Here is a 22,331-nt window from a genome sequence, read left to right as displayed (position 1 = left end):
AATCAAAATAATTCTAATATTTTAGCCAGAGATGGCAATTGGGAAATCGGGTAAACACTCCAGGATCTAAATGTTCCTTTTTTAGACAAGGTCACACCATTGTATATTTAAAAAATGAGGGCACACCCCCCTCACTAATAGAAACATTGATAATTTCTAACAAAAACAGACCCAGAACATCAAAAGCTTTAACACAGAGACATGGTGGAATAACATCAAGAGGACTGAAAGTAAGTTTAAGTGTGACAACAGTTTTTTTTAGCTGTGAAAGTGAAACAACATCAAAAGATTCCAAGACAATGCCATGATTTACAACAAGAAGTACATAACCAGTAGGAACAATGCCACAGCAGACAGAATTATTTCATTGACAAAGAATGAAAGAAACTGCTCACATGAAAGAACAGTACTATTTAATGCCAGTTTCCCCGTTTACTTTTCTTTCTTTGAACTCTTTATTCAATGATTTATTAAATCAAGTCACATTAAATAAGCAGACATTGAAATATTCAGATGTATAGGCTTCTGCGGCAGATGTTTTTCTAGGACTCTGGCGTTTTTAAGCCATCTCCTAGGCCAGTGCTTCCCAAACTCAGTCCTGGGGACCCACTGTGGCTGCAGGTTTTTGTTCCAACCAGCTGGACTGCTGGGCTAATTAGTGAACTGTTATTTCCCAAGTTCTGTGTTTTGGTGTCAATAGAGAAATAACAAAACTAAGTTTGGTAATTTTTTATTAAAATGTACTAAACACTTATAAGGGGATAGGGTTTTTTTTTTTTTTAACAATTTCCAGCCTGATTTTCATTCTGCTTTTCCAGGTATTCTGTTCAACTGCACAAAAAAAAAATAACAAAACAATAGGACAACAAGAGAGAGATAAGCGTTTAAAGCAAAAGTAGAAACATTTCTAAACATCTTATCAATGTAAAAATCATACTGCTGTGATTTTCTAAAGGCAGAATAAGAGAAGGGAAAAAGACCATTTAAATAATCGAGATCTATTATTATCACTAATTGTGAATCTGACTGGAATAAAAACTTGCAGCCATAGTGGGCCCTCAGGACCGTGTTTGGGAACCCCTGTTCTAGGCCATTAAAACACCAGCATTTCTCATTGACTGCATGCATTTACAGGTACTTTTAATATTATAAAGCACAAGACCAGACTGACCCAAAACCACAGCAGAAAAACAAATTGTCCTGCACAGTTGCTGAAGTGGGGACAAAGAGCTGGCTACTCCATTTAGCTTTGTGTTGCAGACGTGGAATAGGAATATGCTTCCACTACCCAATTTAGTCACATACAATATGCTGCATATATAGCAATCTTCCTAGTTTTGTGCCCGCAACTCCATTAAGTTATGTTCAAACTAAGACTGAAGTTCCAACCTATGTCAGTACTTCTATCCCCATATTCTCTAACTGTATCTGTTATGCGCATCATATTGTGCTATGAAGTCTTTCTGTCACCATTACATTAACTGTATTGTTTTAATCTTTGTATGATCCATGCCAGGATTGATAGATTCAATATGATAGTCACGTGTAGCCCAACAATTTCTTTGCTAGCTGAGTTTTGTAAAGTGTTATTGAGACTGCTATGAAATGTGAAATGAACAAAAAGAAGTTTGTTGATATGGCATATTAAATCAGAAAATTATATAAGATGCTTTAGCTGTACTACGTTAGATATGTAGCATGGAAGGTGGCTTCAGAAGGAGAGCTCCAACTGCCTATTCCAGTGGAGTGCAAAGTGACTAAAATTAAAACGGTTACCTCAAATGGTTTAAGGTATACTCATTGCATAGAATAAATGGGTTGTTTTTCCCAAAGAAGTGAGGAACTGATGTACATAGATACTATATAGAGACAATCTGGAACCTGCAACTGTTTTCATACAATGCTAAAATGGATCAAGGGCTTATAACATAATATCATATTCTTTAATTCAAGTTCACAGGAGCCTGAACCCTATCCAGGCACCATTAGATGCAAGGCCGAAACCAACCACGGATGGAATTACAGTTCAACACTGTGCTCACTTATACTGCCATTCACTCACTGGGACTAATCAACCTAACGTGCACATCATAGGAATGACAGAAGAAAATGAGATTTCCTGCACGGAGAAAATAGGAAAAGACAACACACTGGAGCCATGAGGCAGCAGTGATGAGCACAGTGCTACCATGCTGCTAACATGTGTGATCTCACAATGAGAAAACAACTGAATCATACCGGCCTGTATCTATTCAGATGGACACTAACTTCTCACATGCCCTTGATGCCAAGAATGACACTTAACAAAAAGACTCAACAGTAAATTAAACATTACATTCTCAAATCTCCTAAACTTGAAATCGCAGTACTGAGGACAGTTGCAGGAAGCAGTCGTGGACAAGGCGAACAAGTCCATTGTGGGGCCAACTTAGAATCAGCCATCAACCTAACTAAACTCCTTTGGGAGGAGGGAGTTAAACCAAAATGGACAATAGCTCATGGCAATAGGCTCAGGGTTTAAATCAAGGACACAAAAGAATAATGATGAAAAACAAACTCAGAAAGATATCATTATCTATGTGGGAAAAATGTGAGATGCACAGGGGTACATGTCAAAAACAGTGCATGTGATCAACAGTTACTGATCACCATTGCCATGACACAGATAAATACTCAGGGCTTAGGATCTACCCAAGTTGTCTTTACAATCTAAGGGAATCATGAAACACATGAATTGACATCATTTCTTTTTACCTTTAGAACTTTAAATTATGACCCATTCATCTGCTTTTACCGCACACTACAGTGAAATATACCATAAGCTGCATACAGTACACAAGACAAACATAAAAGATACATGCAGCTTGTATATGTGGTCCCTGCAGGCACAGTAGCTTTGCCTTTTAAGTAATGCACTAATTTATCAATACTAGGTGTCAACTTGAAAAGAAAAGAAAAAAAAAAGTTGATATAATCTTCTTAAAGCTAGATTGCATTGTTGTGTTTAATCTAAACAACTTCTGATAGGTCATCACCAAAACCTCCACCATGTGGTAAGGCACTGTCAAAACCAGAAAAGTCATCCAACCTGAGTAGTGATGAGCAGAAAGATTTGCTCAAAAGTGAATCACAACTACACAATTTGCAAAAAAAAAACGTGTTTTGCTTACCAACAAGTTTGCTAAATAAACTGCAATTCGCCTTCAGTGAAATCTGTGTCATTCACAACAAGTAGACGTTTATTTGCTGTCTGAAAGCATTTCCATGCAATAATTCTGCATGTATTTGCCTGTTTTTTAGCATTTAAATAGTAATTTCTACTGAAAGAAATGAAAAAAACAAATCACCGGTGAGCATAGCCTTGACATGGATAAGGTGGTTGCTAGGTAACAGTGGAGGAGGGTGGGGTTTGGCGGCAGCAGCAGCTTCCTGTATAGTGAGACTTTGCTGTGGAGATTAACACAGTAATGTGCACAATGGTGTGTTTTGGGGTGGAAAATATGCATTATATGATTTGTTTTAAAATTCGTGAGGTATTGCACTCATCTGTGCTAATGTGAATGACAGAATTCATTTTTCTGGTGTGGTACATATTACATGTGTTATGTTGCTGCAGAAAGGTACAAAGGTAAACACAGAAGTTTAAACGAGGCTTTAAATCCTTGTTTTCTGCCCCCACAAAAAACTTTTAAAACTCCAAAAGACTCCTTAGTGAGTTTCATGTATTGCAATTGGCAAAATCACCTGCAATATGAATTTTAGTGTTAGTCTTGCCTATTACATTCATCACTACAGTAAATGTCAGCCAATCTGCTGCATTTCAGGTCAAGTACAATGAGGACAGTGAATGTAAAACATGGACCACGGTGTCATTCACATGATTCTAAACTCGACAAAACAACTGATCCATGGGATGCCCCCTAAAGTAAATCAGGCATCAAATAAGAGAAACTTTCTTTAGTCTAATTTCTTTAGACTCATGAATGTTATTTCCCAGCTCGCACTAAGAGGATGTCTACTTAAGTGCTGGCAAGCAGAATGCACAAATAAATCCCTGATCCACCTAAATGCTACAGGCTACCATTGCGACATTGTGCTAAACACATAGAGTAGATGAAACAGTGTAAGTCTTAGGTTCAGCACATACGAGTATAGTGTATCACCCAAAAACTCCCAAATCTTTTAAATTACAGTATAATAAATAAGCTGAATTCTTTTAATTACAAGGGAACTTAGTTCTGTGCTATTTTCTCTTCATGTAAATTCATAAAGCTCTTTTTAAGAGTTAGCATATAGCTTAATTTGCTTTAAATATCATGCATTTAATAGCCAGTCAGTGGAAGAAAATGCTTTGTTTGAATCCAAGCATTAGTGTTCATCATGTTTATTGCGTCTCCTTAATCCAGTTTCTTCTGTTTCTTCAGGAAGGTCTTTTATGACGTCCATACTGTCTAGGTTAACATTACTACAGCTTTTCAAATCCATGTCAAATGTTTCATCGTTAGTATATAAGCTTTCTTCATTTGTAAGGTCATCATTTACAATGTCTTCTGTTCCTGTCTCTGCGATCCCATTTTCTTGCCCGGCAATGGCTTCCCAGTCTACATCTGAATGTGATATTTTCTCATTTGTTACTGGAAATTCAATGAGGTCGTCAAGTTTATTCTCAGCAGGTGGACCTGTTTAAGAGAGCACATAAGGCAATAAGAACACAATGACAAACCAACCCTAACCTACCCCATGTTATTTGATCTTACTCTAACCCAATCCAACCCAACCTAGACATACCATTCTCAAATCTACTTAGTCTGGCTGAGGGGCATGGGGACCTGGAGCCCAACAAACCATTCACAAAGTATGTCCATATCTAACGTAGAACAGCTAAAGCATCTTATATAATTTTCTGATTTAATATGTCATATCAACAAACTTCTTTTTGGTCATTTCACATTTCATAGCAGTCTCAATGACACTTTACAAAACTCAACTAGCAAAGAAATTGTTGGGCTACACGTGACTATCATATTGAATCTATCAATCCTGGCATGGATCATGATGGTAGTAGCAGGGAGAGCTGATCATACAAAGATTAAAACAATACAGTTAATGTCATGGTGACAGAAAGACTTCATAGCACAATATGATGCGCATAACAGATACAGTTAGAGAATATGGAGATAGAAGTACTGACTTAGGCTGGAACTTTAGTCTTAGTTTGCACATAACTTAATGGAGATGCGTGCACAAAACTAGGAAGATTGCTATATATGCAATATACAGTATAATGTGATTAAATTGGGTAGTGGAAACGTATTCCTATTCCAGGTCTGCAGCACAAAGCTAAATGGAGTAGCCAGCTCTTTGTCCCCACTTCAGCAACTGTGCAGGACAATTTGTTTCTCTGCTGTGGTTTTGGGTCAGTCTGGTCATGTGCTTTATAATATTAAAAGTACCTCTAAATGCATGCAGTCAATGAGAAATGCTGGTGGGTTTAATGGCCTAGAACAGGGGTTCCCAAACTTGGTCCTGAGGGCCCACTGTGGCTGCAGGTTTTTACTCCAGTCAAATTCACAATTAGTGATAATAATTGATCTCATTTATTTAGATGGCCTTTTTCCCTTCTCTTATTCTGCCTTTAGAAAACACATACAGCAGTATGATTTTTACATTTATAAGATGTTTAGAAATATTTCTACTTTTGCTTTAAACGCTTACCTCTCTTTTGTTGTCCTATTGTTTTGTTATTTTTTTGTGAAGTTTGCACCCTTTACTGTATCCTAATAATGATAATTAAACATACAGATCTGACAGCCAGGTAAACAACACCAAATGATCTAATACTGTAATAACTTTAGCATAAGACCCACTCATTAGTAGATAATAAATTAAACAATCAGAACACCTGGAAAAGCAGAATGAAAATCAGACTGAAATTTGTTAAAAAGTACAAAAAAAAAAAAAACCTATCCCCTTATAAGTGCTTAGTACATTTTAATATATTATAAATTACCAAACTTAGTTTTGTTATTTCTCTATTACTCCAAAACACAGAACTTGGGAAATAACAGTTCACTAATTAGCCCAAGAGTCCAATTAAAAACAGAAGCTGGTTGGAACAAAAACCTGCAGCCACAGTGGGTCCCCAGGACTGAGTTTGGGAAGCACTGGCCTAGGAGATGGCTTAAAAATGCCAGGGTCCTAGAAAAAGAATCTTTTGCAGAAGCCTGTACATCTGAATATTTCAATATCTGCTTATTTAGTGTGACATGATTTCATAAATCATTGAATAAAGAGTTCAAAGAAAGAAAAGTTAACGGGGAAACTGGCATTAAATAGTACTGTTCTTTCATTTGAGCAGTTTCTTTCATTCTCTGTCAATTCCTTATGATACTGAGTGAACACGCCAAAAATTAACAAGTACCATGAAGAAATGCTTCCATGAAAATTCACTCTTACCTAGTTTATAGTTGTGCTAGCACATTCTCAGCAAACTTAAGAATATAAAAAAAGTTTTAAGAAGAAGCCAACACAGCTAATCAATTTTCATGTATATATTCCCTCTTACACTAACAAACCCACAAACTGCAATTAAGAGTCAGTGGAGTTCTTAGAATTTCCCATCAATGAGGTACTAGTTCATTACAGTGCACTCATATGCCCTCACTCACTCATCCTAGACCAATTAAGAGGTAACTGCCTAACTCGCATGTACTTGGGATATGGAAAGAAAACCAGATTACCAGAAGGAAAACCCAAATAAACGCCACTCCTGGCCAGGACTCAAATCCTATCTCCTAGAGCTGTGAGGGGACAGCACTAAACGCTAAAAAATGATGACATGCTTCCATTTACCCATTATTTTAAAGCATTTTGCTACTACTATCTTTGACAGGCAATAATTAAATATTACTACAAACACTCATGCATCTTGAAAACATGTCCTGTTGCCTTCCTGGTGTGTCTTTCCTGAAAGCTCTCCTTATGCTGTGTTCCGACAAAGTGAGTGTGGATTCCTCACTGAGTGGTTTTCATACCATACATATTTTGGATCACTGGCTACTGTTAGTGCCATTCATATCAAAGTGTGTATACAAGTGATTAAGCTTGCCTGCCAAAGAGGTATCGGAACTCACTGTGCTGGGAGTAGTTGCTTTATAGTCCATTATTGTCTACTGGCCTTGCCAAATGCGCCTAAGATTGGAATGTTCAAATTGCCCTTTCACTTTCTCCTATATACAGTATATCTGATCCATCCTTGTTAAAATATTATTCAACTTGAAGCAAATGTGATAACAGCACCCACCGGATACAGAAGATTAACTCTATGACAGCTATGTGAATTGAAACTGCCACCTCACAAAACCAGCATCCTGGGCTTGATTTCCATTCCTCGATGTCTCCAATGAGAGTTTACACATTTTTCCTGGGTATGCATGGTCTTTACTCTGGGTACTTTAATATTCCTCCATCATCCCAAAAGCAGTAAGTAAGTTATCTTAGTCACAAATTCCACAGTAGCCCTTGTGTAAGAGTATGCATGAGTGAGCCAAGTCTTGCTGGTAGCTGCTGTGCACACATTATTACTGACATAGTCACCAGCAACCTTTGAATGGATTAAGCAGATTTGAGAATGTTATCTTACTGAACATGGTATCCTGCTAGTGGATGCGAATGTGAATATCGAAGTAGATTATTCACAGTCCATATCCAGATACTAAACAGACTAATCACATTACACTAATGAGGCTTCATCTGGATGTGTTTTCCCACTCCTCCCTTCCATAGATATCTGACCTTAGGTTACTCCATCACATCAGAGGGTAAAAAATAATGTACCTATGCACAAGCTGCACAGTATGAGAATAATCGGGTGTGATTCAAATATTAACAGAAGCAAATTATTTATACAAAAGTATTACATTTAAAAATTTACATCAGTTGATAACTGTAAATTGATATTATTTATGAAAAATACTATTGCTATTATTTCTTCATGACATAGGCCAAGGAAGTTGAAAGAGTATGCAAAACATTTACATGATTTTGTAAAGCATTTACACTGCCATCTTAGATGGATACTAGATAAGCATATTCCATTGATCAAGTCCATAATGTGAGAAGGAAAGTTTCATCCAAATAAAAAACATTTACACTGCCAGCTTATTGAAATAAAATGCTCCACTCTCATCTCCTAAACACCATTCTTCCAACTCATTTAAAACAACAAATAGGTTTATAGGTTCATTATTGTCTCCTGAGATTCAAATACAACAACAGTGTACAGTGTTGTTTAGAAGTAGAAAGTCAATCTACTTTTTATGAAATAAATAGGTTTTCTTCTCTTTAATATTTTTTTAATTTCTAATTTCAATACAGTGTGCCCCTAAACAATTGTAAAAAAGAAGGTAGAATTGAATTCTTTCTGGTGAATATATTTAAGCGACAAGCTGACAAAATAATAAATCCCCCTGCATTAGTCTAAATGTTACGCAAAAGAGGGCAAAAGGAGGATTTAACCAGGTGGCAAATTTGTAAGACAAAATACTAAGGAATCCAAAGACTGAAAGTATTAAGTGGTGTTTAAAAAAAAAAAAAAAACTCTCTTCAAGAGTACTCTACTTACCACTAAAGACGTGTTCATCCACAAGTCATATTTAGAACAATAGTTAATCAAACATATAGGAAATCCAAATTATTAGGTGTAAGTGTGTTCACAATTATTCAAATGACTTTATGCAGTTTTCTGATAATAAACTAAAGAACATCTTTTTCTTCTTTCAGCTGCTCCCATTAGGGGTTGCCACAGCAGACGATTAAAAAATTGAGCAGTTTCCTGTACTACTGCACCAAAACAGACTACACTCCGCAGTTTAGTTAAGGCTGAAGACTAATGCAGTGCAAAGTCTCTTATAAAGATGTAGGAGAGGTAGCGAGTAGTAACATTTAATTTTTTATCACCAATACACTGGCAAAAAGAATACGAAGAACCAGGACAAAATTCAAGGTATTGTAATGGTGTCTGCCTTCTATAGTGTATTACTTCTGCAAGAGATTCCAATACAAAAATGTTCCTCTGTGCACATTTATGTTAAGCATTTGGAACAATTTCGTTTCTTACAGGTCATCAGACACTTGTTTGCTGCGGTCCAGATTAGCAAAACTCTGTGTAAAGTATAAATACCTGGCCTGAGCTGCAAAAAAGCTCCATAAGCAAAAAAAAAATTTTCCAACACATTTTCATTGCTTATTAAAGCTTAATTAATGATTCATGGTGAAAAACAAACAGCAGTGGTGTAGTGAAATGTACCATATGTAGGAATGTACAAATACCTTTCCCCTAGAATTATAAATGTACATGTATATGTTCATAGTACAAATATGAAATCTCAATAAACTGTCTGATAGCACTATTAAAAGTGTAACGGTTCAACCAGAGCTAAGATTAGATGAAGTAGTGTTGTGTACAGTGCCCTTTTATAATATTGGCAAATAAAAGCAAAAAGGGCCATGAAACAAAGTCTTTGTTTATCATCTTCATTTAATACTTTGTACAGATCCCCTTTGCTAAAGATAACAGCACTGTGTCTTCCCCTGTAATGCTTACTTAAGTTGAAGAACACATGGCAAGTCATCTAAAACTATGGTGCCAATGTTAGTGGAGGGCACTGTATGTTATGTACACTAACCAGCCATTCCTGGTCTTATGCTAGCCCCACCCCCGGGTTTGGTTTACCGGATATACAATTTAAAGAGATCTTTCATCGGAATTGTTACATATGCATTATTTTCACTTTTACTTTAAAACTTTTATAAAAACAATACTTGTCCTGCATTTCCAGCCCCCGGCATGGTTAAATCTCTTTCTTGCAGGACGTATAACACTGCTCACATTAGGGGGGGGGGCAGATGAACGTACGCTAAGGAGGTGCCATCGGATCAGCTGCTGTCTTTCTGCTGCTGGCGAGCTGTGTGTTCTGTTTGTCACGCTGCGCGTCGATCATTTAAAAGCCTGCACAGCAGCTGTCCTTTTGCCACTTCGCGTCTCTGCCGCTCGCATTGTGAAGGGGGTGGGGTGGCTGAACGCACGCTAAGGAGAATCGGTTGGATGATCTGCTGGCTTGCTGCTGCTGGCGAACTGCATGTTCTGCTTGTTGGTTGTCGTTGTTTTAAGAGCTGGGAGCACATGAAGTGTGTCTGCCAAAAGCATTCCAACAACTGCTAGGTTAGATGTCGATGAACTTGTTTTAAATGTTGTCTCACTGCCTTGTCTCACATGACATTAAATTGCCTCTCACGGGACTTTAAATTGTCTTCCGAGAAGATCACATCTCGTTTCCCTAGTCTCCCTCCCAAGATTTTTTTTCTAATAGAGCGACTACTGAGCTATAATATCCCTGTCCACAATTAGAAAAAAATAAGATAAATTAAAAACTAAAACATTTTATTATTAGATGTAATAGACTGGCTTATTTTCCCGTATTGTGATGTTGAAATTGACTTCAGTCAAATAAAAACATGAGAATAATCAATTGCTGTGTTGTGCAATTTCCACCCCTACAAGGCAGGGCAAAAGATTCAGGCCCTTCTAATGGACTATACCCAGTATAACTCACTTTCCTGACCACCATTCCTCATTTCTTCATAACTTACAACTAAATAAGAATGACATAACAAATTGTTTCTGTATGTATGTGTGTGTGTGTGTAACAAATAAAGTATATCCTGGGTATATACATGTTGTATTTGTTGTCACCTAACACTTACAAATACCTACTGCATGCTATTTATTTTTGTGCATGTGTCTCTTTTTGTTGATACTGTTTAATTGTCAATTATTCTGAAGAAACATGCAAGTGAGAACTTTGGAAGAATTTTGAGTTCCTACGGATAAGATTTTTTTACTGACCCTATGTTCTTCCTTTTTGACCCTTCAACGGAATGGCTAATTAATCGTAAAAATGATGCATGATACTTCAGCAGTTTGAATTTGCAATTTTTTTTCAGGATTATTGCTCAAGAGTTAAAAAAAAAAATGATGGTTGAACTGAAGTGACATAAAATCCCAATATTTTTTATATTTCCAGCTTACTATATTGTTTACTCAATTACAATTCTATTATGAGAAAGAAGAGAAGGTGAACAAATTCGAAAAAAGAGCTAACCTGCTTTCTCACACCCAGACCTTTCCATGCCTCTTTTCTTCATCAACTGCCTGATTGACTGAAGTTGAGCCATGATTTCATTTTTCTGGTCGACGGCTACTGACTGGACACTGGAAAATAAAAGTAACAATGAGCAATACTCTTCTGGTTGATAGGAATAATGAAATAGTCTGAACATCGCACATATTGTATCTTTTTCTAGGGTTCATTGTGACTCCCCAACTATCCCTCAAACCCCATGGCGAAGAACCATGAAGTAAATGCAAACCCATACCTCCTTAAACTAAGAATGGGTAGAAGGAGACACACTTGTTAATTTAACTCACCAGTTAGTTATCGGATCTAGCTGGGTTAAAATAGAGTTTAACATCTTCTCAGTTTGAGCTAAACGCTGCTCAAGTTCATTCAGCTGGTTTTCTGTTTCAAAATAAGATGAATAAACATGAGCTATAGCTACAATGTATATGTATATAAAATTGACACAATACAAAAAGTTACTTTTTACAATTTTAGCAAACACCATAATATTAACAACAATTTAATGACATGCAGGGGCATATATGAGTTATGAATTCACATTAGCCTTTAGCAGTCAACTTGTCCACAGCAAATCAAACATCAGAGTTCTGGCATGAAGGAAGTGAGCAGGAAGCTGGGTGGAGAGGAGATTACAGTTTTGAGGTAAAGTCCCTCTGCGCGATGCACGTCTGACCGAGAACAATGTACTGTACAAGAAGAGACTGAACATGTGCGTAAATTACCGGTGCATACGAAACGGAAGGGAAACTGGCTTGTTAGTCACCCGAGTGTGTGGTTGTGAACAGATGCAAAAGTTTGGCAAACTTTTTGTTCGTAACTCGATTTGTACGTGTTCTGAGACGTTCGTGACCAGAGGTTCCGAGGTTGTATTAGGTTATTCAACTAATATGAGAAAGTAGTCAGTCTTTCAAAATGCTTAGTATCAAATGGCAGCTCTGTCTTATCTATGTAATTTGCAAAGCAAACTAAGTCAACCAAAACATAGAAAATACCTGTTTCTTCAGAATTTTTGTTCATTTCTGAATTTTCATTCTTGCGTCTTCCTTGATTATTCTGTGATCGAATCTATAAATTAGATAATAGATCAACACAATTAGTTGCTTGATTTAAATTTAAAAACTATACAGTTCTAAATATAATAATGAAAAATATGGTTAAAAAATCAGCTAGCAACCTTGAAATATTAAGTTTTCTGTCGCATTAGAATAACATAACAGCAATATAATAAATTAATAGAGATTCTCTGATGATTTTTCATTGATTTCCACAGGTTTTTTTATCAAACAATGATTAACTTTCTATTTCAATTTAGTTTTTACATATGGCTCTTCACTGAAAGCAGGTCAAAGCAGATTTACACTTAATTGTAAATCTAAAAGTACAAAACCATGAAATACTGCTACACAAAAGCCCATAAATGTATTTAAATTAAAAGTATTGGAGAGAGATTAAATGATCCCAATGTAGGAATCAGGCAGACAGCTAGACTAGGAAATAAATGAGCAATGACACTAAAAGAAAATAGGGCTAGTTAGCAAAGAATACAATAAGGAAAACTCCAATTAACAGCATTATATAACACCTTTCATAATGGTCCAGAATGGCATAACGATACTTTTTGTGATCCATTCTTTATTATTCTAACCATAAGAAAGCAGAAAGGAATTCCAAGCAACAAAAAAACAATGCAATCATAATGAAACAGCAAACATGCTATAAACTACGGCTGCAACGATTAGTCAACATAATCGACGACGTCAACTACAAAAAATCGTTGACGAGGATTTTTTATTGTCGACACGTCATAAACAGAACCTTCAATAGAGACTCCAGTCACAAAGAACCACATTGGTTTTTGTAACTGCAATGCACTACATGATCATCTGGGGCAGTATAATTTGTTATTGTTTGTCAAGACTGCACACAGTCCTACCAACGTAGAACGTCTGAGAAGAAGAAGAATGTAGAGGAAAATAAACGTGGTTGCAATGGCGAATCGGATAAAGAAGGGGGAAGGAGATGGAAAGGAAAAAAATTGAGACAGAAACTTTCTAAAGTGAGGGAGCACTTTACCAAAAAAAAAAAAAAAAGTTGAATGCAGATTATGCAAAGCGGAGGTTTCTTTTCATGGCAGCACCACCACGACGCATGAGCATCTGAAATGCAAGCATCCTGGAGCTGTGATGCCGCCGTCTCTTGAGAATTTATGCTGGCGCTGTTAGTTAGTTAGTTAGGGTCAGATCAGGAGGGGAGGGAGAGCGTGAACAAGACTGAGAATATAAAAGTGAAAAAAACTAACTTCTACAAGTAACAAATTTACACCCGATCTGTTCATTTTCAAATAATATTGCATTAGTGAGATGTTTTCTGATTGGTACTATTCAGGTCATACAATGATTTCTTCAAAATGTCACATATATTTGTCTCTTTCTTTTTTTTCCCCCCGGCGCTGCGCGCTGACACTAGAAGGCATGAGCTTATCCAGTGCTAGCAGGAGCACGCAGGTAGCCGGTTGCTTGTGCTATAACAAGCTTGAGCTGGCGGCAATCAAAGATCATGTATTGTGCAAGGCATGTACGTGGTCCACTGAGAAAAGAAGAGCGTTCGTGGCTCACCTTGCAGAGGAACATTCTCTCCTCTGCATGTCCTGGAGTCCTGTGCAGACTGGGCAAGATTGGGGAGGGGGGGGAGACGCGGTCACTGTTGCATTTGTGCCACAATGCTTTCCAAAATGTACTAGAAGAAGGTCATAAAATGAATAATTCCAAATATCATATATACCTGTGTCTCTGTTTTTTGTCAGTGCAGCTTTGACATCATGGGCCATAAGGCGCATACTAATTCAGCGTAAGCTGGAACACTCAGTAAAATTGAAAAAAAAAAAATCAAGTGACAATGAGATACAAATTAGGCAGATTTGCCAGGGTTTGTGTGTCAGCTTTCGATTGTCTCAAAACACCGCTCACATCTACAGTTATTCCCAGTTTCAGATAAAAAGTAAAAGCGTCAGATCCCTGAGTGGGGGGTGGTAGTATGTATTGTGATCGTAACTAAGAGAATAAAAGTGAAAGAAAAAAAAAAAAAAACAAAAACGGTAACTTTTACAAGTACTATACATTTACAGTGGCTGTTACAGATGCAAATTAAACGTATGTGTTTATTGTATAATATTAACAATAAGAGCAACTCACTACTCAAAACAGTAAATATACAAGGCAGTCAGGATCGATTATGTCAGCAATTCCTACCGCTGCACCATGGAAGCTATTCATCCTTGAAACTTTTGTGAAAGTGTTTATTTGATCTTTGCAATTCAGGCTTTACACATTATATAGTTTGTCTATATTTTGTCTGTTATTACTAAAGTATGAAAAATGTTTCAGTTTTAACAATGTATTTGTATGTATTTGTAGTTAAATGCACTTTGTTTGTTTAAAGACTACGTGCACTTTAGTTTGTATTGTTTAATGTATTTCTTTTTATTGTGATGGTCACACTAATATAAAAACATCTGATTATTTTCAAATTCATATGTTTCACTGGCTGTTATTTTAATTTAATTATTATTAATTTTAATTCGTGTTAATGCAGAGACATCAGGGTGACATTCACAGGTTGACAGACGTAAGTAGATGAGGTAAGACATTCACTGGAGCCCAGAACAGGATGTGTAACCACAGGTCGCAGGCATCAAAATATTCAGGCATGAAATAATCGTGACTAATTAAAAAATACACTGAACAATTAGCCGACTACCAAAATAATCATTAGTTGCAGCCCTACTATAAACACATTTAATTCACAAGAATAAAACCACACTGAAAGTTTCCTTTCTGCTACCATTATATTGGGAAGTGATTTTTTTTTTTGTGTTAGAATTAGAATTAGAATTAGAACAATCTAGACGAGAACAGGCCATTCAGCCCAACAAAGCTCGCCAGTCCTATCCACTTGCTTCCTAAGGTGTTGTCCACCTTACAATATGAACTGTGCTTAGTAATTTTTTTCCCCATCACCAAATTTATTTTCCATGACAGTTAAGCATTTAATGTCATAATCAGTACATTGCTACATGGAAAAGTGTGGCTATAATTACTGGACTACGTATCAGTTCTTTGATAATGCCTCACATTAGGATTTTATTAAGATATCCAGGTTTGTCCCAACCTTCTTCTATTATAGTTTTAAAAGATCATACTTTATGATTCCCATCCATGCAACTATTCAAATGAAGATCAAGTTTTTAAAATAGATTTATTTTATGCTGGGTTTGCAGGATCACATATTACTAAAGAAAACATATACTTGCTATCAATATCAATGCAGCCATTTTCTGAATCCCACTTCTTTCTACATAGGGTCATGTGGAAGCAGACTATTCCAAAGATAAAAATCAAATGACAGAATGTAACTCCCTATGGGGTACCAGTCCACCAAAATTACTTAAACATGAAGGTATGTCTTTAGACTATGACAGAAAAAAAACAATATCTACATGAGAAGTACCCTATTAACTAACCAAAATTTTCCAGACAACTCAGACCACTATTTAAGCATAACACCCTGCTATTAATATGGTACATTAAAAATGGGAGCTTTATGGATTGGCAGAATCCAATAGGGCAAGCAAAGATGGGATTCTCAGCGGAGTCAACATTTTTCTTTGATTTAACGTGCAACAAAAAGCCATACTACATGACTCTAAGGATCACACTGTGGAAATAAACACCTATCTGACAACATGTTTATGATTTGTGAGTCACCTTGGATAACTGACTAACTCCTCAGCTCTCTCCAGGTGATCTTAGCTCCCAAGCTGTGGAAACTGGAAATACTGTATATCCAAATAACTCTACACTGGCGTCCAGTTATGTTTTCAATCTAGAAAGTTGTGAACTGTTTAGTCATTCCCTTATTTCACCTTAGATTACATACTGTATCAATGCTTATATTCAACAAAATATACCATAACCACATGACAGAAGTCTACTCAAAACATCTAAGATAAATAATATCTTTTTCTATGGGGCTATTAAACTCAGAAATGATCTACCTACCAATACGCAAAATACAGGATCAGACTCGGCAGTTAAAAAATTTATTTAGACTTTAAGACTGTTTATTTTCCATCCACTTCCAGACTGTCTTCATCTAATTAAATATTTTCAAACTGCACAATGAGTTCAAAACCCACCCAATTACTGCTTGTAGTCAGGCCTGCACGCCTCTCCCATGTCTGTTTCTTCAACAGGTCTGAAGTGGCTGTGCTTGTGAGCAAGTGAAACCTGATATGTCCTGGCCTTTCTCTAGGGTTCTTTCCTGCCTCCTGTGTTCACATTGCCAAGTTAGGCTTTGTTCTATTATTTGAAACACCAACCAATACCCCCCCACACACAACCCAATATACAACCAAGCAGCCGTACGTAGGATTAAGCGTTTTAGAAATGCATAGAAATACTATTTCTATACATATTGTCAGCTCTGTTACCTGAATTGGTATAATGCACATATACAAGTGTCACACTTTGGCCGCAGCAATTGCTCAGTTTTAGCAAACTGTTCCATGAAGATATGTGCCAAGCTTTCAGGCGAAAAAAGTTTTAGATTTTTAATGAGAACGTAAGAATTCCCTTTGCCAGATCTAAAGTTGCTATTTAAAAACAATATTTCACACTTAATTTACAAATGAACAGGATAAGGGACTTCTCTAGCAGTAAAGGATTGTTTTATCATAAGGGTTACTCATGTGCCAAGAAATGTAAGATTTTACTTTAAAAAAAAAAAAAAGAATAAAAAGCATGCAAGATCATAGGGTGACAGAGTAGCTACCACCTCTGCTTAATGGATCCATCCCTTTGGGTTCAAATACAGCACCTTGCTTGTGTGTTTGTTTTCCACGTGTCAACATCAGTTGTCTCAGGGTATTTTAGTTTTTATTCTCATATCCTCATGTATATTAGGCTAAGTGATAATTCCAAACTGTAATAATAGATGTATGCTTGTGTGGGCCCTGAAATAGACAGTGCAATTTCTTGTCTTGAACTTCATGCTACCAGAATAAACTCTGAATCCCTGCAACCCCGAAATGCATTAAGTGGGCATGAAAATGTTTTGTTATGCAAGGTCAAATGAAACTGGAAATTTAATTATGATTTTCACAGGAAACGCATACATTTAGGGTGTATTAAAAGGTTCCTAAACCAACAGAATCTCTTCAATTGGAAAGCATAAAACAGTAGGTCAACTACTGAATGACTACAAGATGAATATTAAAAAAAATAATAATAATTATTATTTACCAATGAAACACCGGTTTGAAAAATCAACACAAGTACAGTGATGTTTAAATCACCTTTATTTGTTTCTTAGCAAGTGTACAAGAAACTTCAAAATAGTTCAGATGAATCTTTGTTAGAATGCACATTAATATAAACAGTCTAAATACAGTGGTGGCCAATTTAGCATTTACTTTTCATATCGCTTGCTAGCAACACTCATTGCATTTATATGTACATTCAAAACTGGGATAAGGTGAGTAACCCAGCTCTCCATTTCCATGTGCAAGTCCACTTATGGAGTGCTATTTTGGCTAAACGCTCCAATGTCATAAAAATGCACAACAAAAAAAGAATAAACTCTGCAAATGCTAAAACAAGCATGGAGTCTGTGCCTCCCAGGCAGTTACTTTAAAAAGTAACATATTTACATTACTCATTACTTACAAAAAAGTACCTAAATATGTTATATAGATACTTATTATAAAATGTAAGCAGTGCATTATAAATTATAAGCAGTGCACTACTTTTGTATAAAAAAACTGCACATTTCACTGGCCAGAATTTGTTATTAAATCCTAAGGCCATATATAAGGCATGAAACTGACAAGAAGCACAGCCATACATGATCATTTTATTATGTTTTATAAATACATTTAGTCCTTCATGTTCTGAAGTAAATAACACCCATCCCTTTGACATCCCCCAAAGTTTTGCTGTATGAATACAAGTTAATGTGCCACCAGATCCCACATAGCAAATAGCTGGATTAAAACTCCTGTAAACTGACCCTTTGTTAATATGCTTCTGTTACTGGACTGCACAAGAACACACTTTTCTGCTTGATTGTGCATCTGGGCCCTGCAAAGGAGCAGCATCCCACCATTTTCTTCTTACTTTTCACCCAGTGTTGACAGGATAATAATATTTCAGGTATTTTTCATTCAGTAAAGTAAGTATTGCATTAGGTTACAGGTTACTTTCAAAATTAATTGGACTATGTAAGGCATGTTACTTTCAACACTGCTCTTGAGATTGTGATGGTGAGTTTAGCACTGTACTTTCAGCTCAACAACACAGATTTAGCCATTTCTGAAATATTTGAGACAGACAATAATGCAATTGCCCAAGCATCTGGTACAGCAAATTTAACTTTGTTGATGTTTCCACTGTTTTCTACCCATGGCTACTGGATGCATGTATGAAGCTAAATTATGTGCAGACCAACATGATGCGCAGACTATGAAATCCTTAAGTGTAACCCGGTCATGGGTTTACATAGCCAAATAACCGGGTTACTCACATAGAAATCTACAACAATCTGGTGTACAATGTACAAACAATCTGGTTTCTCAGAGAACAATATCCCAGTTTCTCTAACTGGAATAAATGTATACTAAGCATTTTTGAAACCAGGTTTCTGTGAGCAACAAGGTTATAAAAGTGCATGTAAACACATTGAGTCTGAAAAGTGAAAGGTTTCCTACTTCCCTAAAATGTGCATATATGTTTATTAAATTATGCAGAGACAGATATGTAAGTGACAACAGATTTAAAAGATGTCTGAATGCGTGTTTTGAAATTGTTCAATCAAAGAAATGAAAATTAACGCTAGTAGGCTGGCTAATCACATGCTTTGTCTTCATCTTTATTTAATGACTTCTAAATTTTTCAAGACTTGCTTTACTTTATTTCATACTTTTTAAAGAATCGTTTCCTTAAAAAGACTTACAATAATGCTGTCCCTAGATTACAGAATTCCATTCCGTAAGACAGTCTCAGTGAAAATTTATATGATGATTTAAAAATAGCTTAAACTACAGATGAAAATTATGGAAACCTTTCTGTTATCCACAACGATAGATAGATAGATAGATAGATAGATAGATAGATAGATAGATAGATAGATGTGAAAGGTACTATATGATAGACAGACAGACAGACAGACAGATAAATGTGAAAGGCACTATATGATAGACAGACAGACAGATAAATGTGAAAGGCACTATACGATAGACAGACAGACAGACAGACAAATGTGAAAGGCACTATACGATAGACAGACAGACAGACAGATAAATGTGAAAGGCACTATATGATAGATAGATAGATAGACAGATAGACAGACAGACAAATGTGAAAGGCACTATATGATAGACAGACAGATAGATAGATAGATGGATAGATAGATAGATAGATGTGAAACGCACTATATGACAGACAGACAGATAGACAGATAGGATACTTTTTGTAACACATTAAAAATGGAAAGGAAGAGCCCTCTAAACCAAGTGATCAGTGTTTTCTTAGGCTGTAGATAATTCAAGCTGCTTCACATACCTTCATAATAACTGCTATTTTTCCAACGTGACGTGTGCATATAAAAATATAGAAGATCATAAAAAACAGAAATAAATAGCTTATTAATGCGTGCTAATTAAAAGCTTAGATAAACCTGACTTTTGTCAAGAAAAGGCAGGACCTGCATTTTTTTTTTACCCCTGCACAATCTGTTTGACATGGCCATCTAACATTTTACACTTATTTTCACCAAGAATGGTATTTTCTTTCCTTCCTACATTTCTGTGGCAAACATAAAATTAAGTAACACACGAAACAATGGCAATGCACTGGGTGAGCCTACAACGGTCTTCTCATGCTGCTGTTTCTACTGTTTCAACCAGCCAAACAGAAAATTAACTATGCACTAAGCAAGTAATCCTTTGTCCATGTCCATCAAATAAACAACCTTTCAATAACTTTAATAAATCTGAGTACAAAACTGACTGGTTATAATTCCTTGTTTTCTCCTAGGCCATTTCCACATTTTAAGTTTTGTGAATATTTTACTCATGCGTCTCACCTTTATAAATTTGTATGCTGCAAAAATACCAACTCCAATGGCATAGAGTGGCATCAGAGTGAATACAAGTCCTTTGCTACTTGATTTTTGCTTTTCGGTCTTTAGCTCTTGGTCCACTGACTTTTTCATGTCTTGCATGCCTTCAAAAGACTTTCCTTTGGTTTCTTCAGGATTGATGTATAAAGGATGAAAACCAACTCCAAAATGATGCATGGCTAAAACAGACAAAAAAAAAATGGTGCTGTTAGTGAAACAGCAAAGTTCTTTCAATTAACAGGGTATCATAAAATTAAAGCAGAAACTTTTAAAGCATTTGTGTCTATAAATACAAATACTATTAACAAGTATTCGACAATTAATATGGGATTCAATTTCTACTAAAAATAATTTTACTATTAATAATAACACTGAAATCATTTTAACATAAATACATGGAACAGATATATTTAACTGATATGAAATATTTCTTGAGGACAAGGGTTCAAGTAAAGTAAAGTGAATTCCTCACATCCATCATCAGAAATGATCCTGCAGCTGATTACTGCTCCTCACAACTACTTCAGTCTTTTATAACTGGGTTTGATCAAAGTACATTTTAAGGTAGACATGCCTCTGAACTTTATCCATCCGTCTGTCCATTTTCTAACCTATAGGCAGGCAGTGTGGTGTAGTAGTTAACCCCGAGGTTGTGGATGCAAATCCTGCTACTGACACTGTGTGCCCCTGAGCAAGTCACTTGACCTGCCTGTGCTCCAACTGGAAAACCCAAACCAATTGTATCATAAATGTTGTAATTCATGTTGGATAAAGGCATCAGCCAAATAAGTAAATGTAATGTAATGTTTCATCCTCTGCAGGGTAGTGGGGGAGCTGGAGCTTATTCCAGCAAGCATTGGGAACAAGGCAGGAATAATCACTGGACTTCAACTACTGAACTAAATAAATTAATATAGAAATCTCGACATTTTTTTATTTTGGCTACTTAATTATTTTTTAATGAAGTGCAAATAAAAACAACATACACTGCAATGAACTAAACAACTGATGGATGGACATTTTACCCTAAATTAGCCTGATGCTAATTTCTTGATTAACAATGAATGCATGCATGTTTTTAGAAACATCTGCTTCCAGATACAATAAAGAAATACACTACCGCAATCTATTTGAGTTAACAGAGCACATTAAAATAAATGTAGGACCTAACAGCTGTTTGGCTGGTTTGAACTTTCTGCCAGGCATGACATTTCATCTATTTTACGGTACAAATCTTCACGCGGATTTCACAACAAATGAAAGCTTGCACTTTTTATAGGATGGCTACCTAGTACTGCCTTCGACTCTGTTAAAAGTAAAGCACAGTTCAAAAGTATATTTTTTATGTTTATAACTGCAGCTGACTTTTTTTTCCTTTTAAAGATGCTGTCATGACATGCGCCCCTGGACAGATTTCACAGAGTTACGAAGAAAACAACAAAAGGCACAGTTTACGTACGTCTCATGCGACTGCCGGGACCGAAGCTTCTTGCATCCTTTGATCCACTCGATCCTCCTCCAAACATTCTCGGTAGCATGATGAACGTAAACAGGAGAAGGGTGAAGACCAGCATCACCACATGTAAGGCAGACAGCGCCATGGCTTAACAAATCTGAGGTGGCAAATACGGAGCCAGAGCAAAGGAAACTGCAGCTTTCTGCAGAAGGGTAACAAATAAATAATTTACGACGTGCTACTGTTTGCACATCTGATCCACTTCCTGATTCTACCAGCCTGCTAGCGCACTCTGGCACCACCCATGAGGAAGTGACATTGTGGCTGGACTCAAGATAGCCAATGATTGTACAGCGCCTTTTTTCATCCAATCAAAAGATTGTCTGTAGAGCAGGCGGTAAGTAGCCCTCCTTCTTCAAAAAGCATGATGAAACTGTTCCCCGGAGAAGAGCATGTTACAGTAATGATACTGTAATCTAAGGCTAAAGTTGCACGATTTA

General features: G+C 36.4%; 1 protein-coding gene across 1 annotated transcript; it reads right to left on the bottom strand.

The window, feature by feature from the left end:
• Positions 1 to 787: 787 nt before the first annotated feature.
• Positions 788 to 22,122, bottom strand: ccdc107 (coiled-coil domain containing 107). The gene is made up of 6 exons (XM_039761904.1): positions 21,835 to 22,122; positions 20,340 to 20,554; positions 12,194 to 12,266; positions 11,489 to 11,579; positions 11,163 to 11,272; positions 788 to 4,679 (listed from the first exon to the last, which is right to left on the bottom strand). The coding sequence occupies exons 1-6, from the start codon at positions 21,974 to 21,976 to the stop codon at positions 4,369 to 4,371; spliced, it is 942 nt and encodes a 313-aa protein (XP_039617838.1). The 5' UTR covers positions 21,977 to 22,122; the 3' UTR covers positions 788 to 4,368.
• Between the last annotated feature and the right edge of the window lie 209 nt (positions 22,123 to 22,331).

Source organism: Polypterus senegalus, chromosome 8 (genome assembly GCF_016835505.1).
Source record: "Polypterus senegalus isolate Bchr_013 chromosome 8, ASM1683550v1, whole genome shotgun sequence".
NCBI lineage: Eukaryota > Metazoa > Chordata > Cladistia > Polypteriformes > Polypteridae > Polypterus > Polypterus senegalus.
This window is presented reverse-complemented; position numbering and strand designations above follow the sequence as displayed.

Coding starts and splice junctions, on each gene's coding strand:
- ccdc107 (XM_039761904.1), bottom strand. CDS start 21,976: ATGGCGCTGTCTGCCTTACATGTGGTGATGCTGGTCTTCACCCTTCTC. Junction 12,267..20,339: donor CAGCATACAAATTTATAAAG/GTGAGACGCATG, acceptor TCTAATTTATAG/ATTCGATCACAGAATAATCA. Junction 4,680..11,162: donor GTCTGGGTGTGAGAAAGCAG/GTTAGCTCTTTT, acceptor TCTCTTAAACAG/GTCCACCTGCTGAGAATAAA.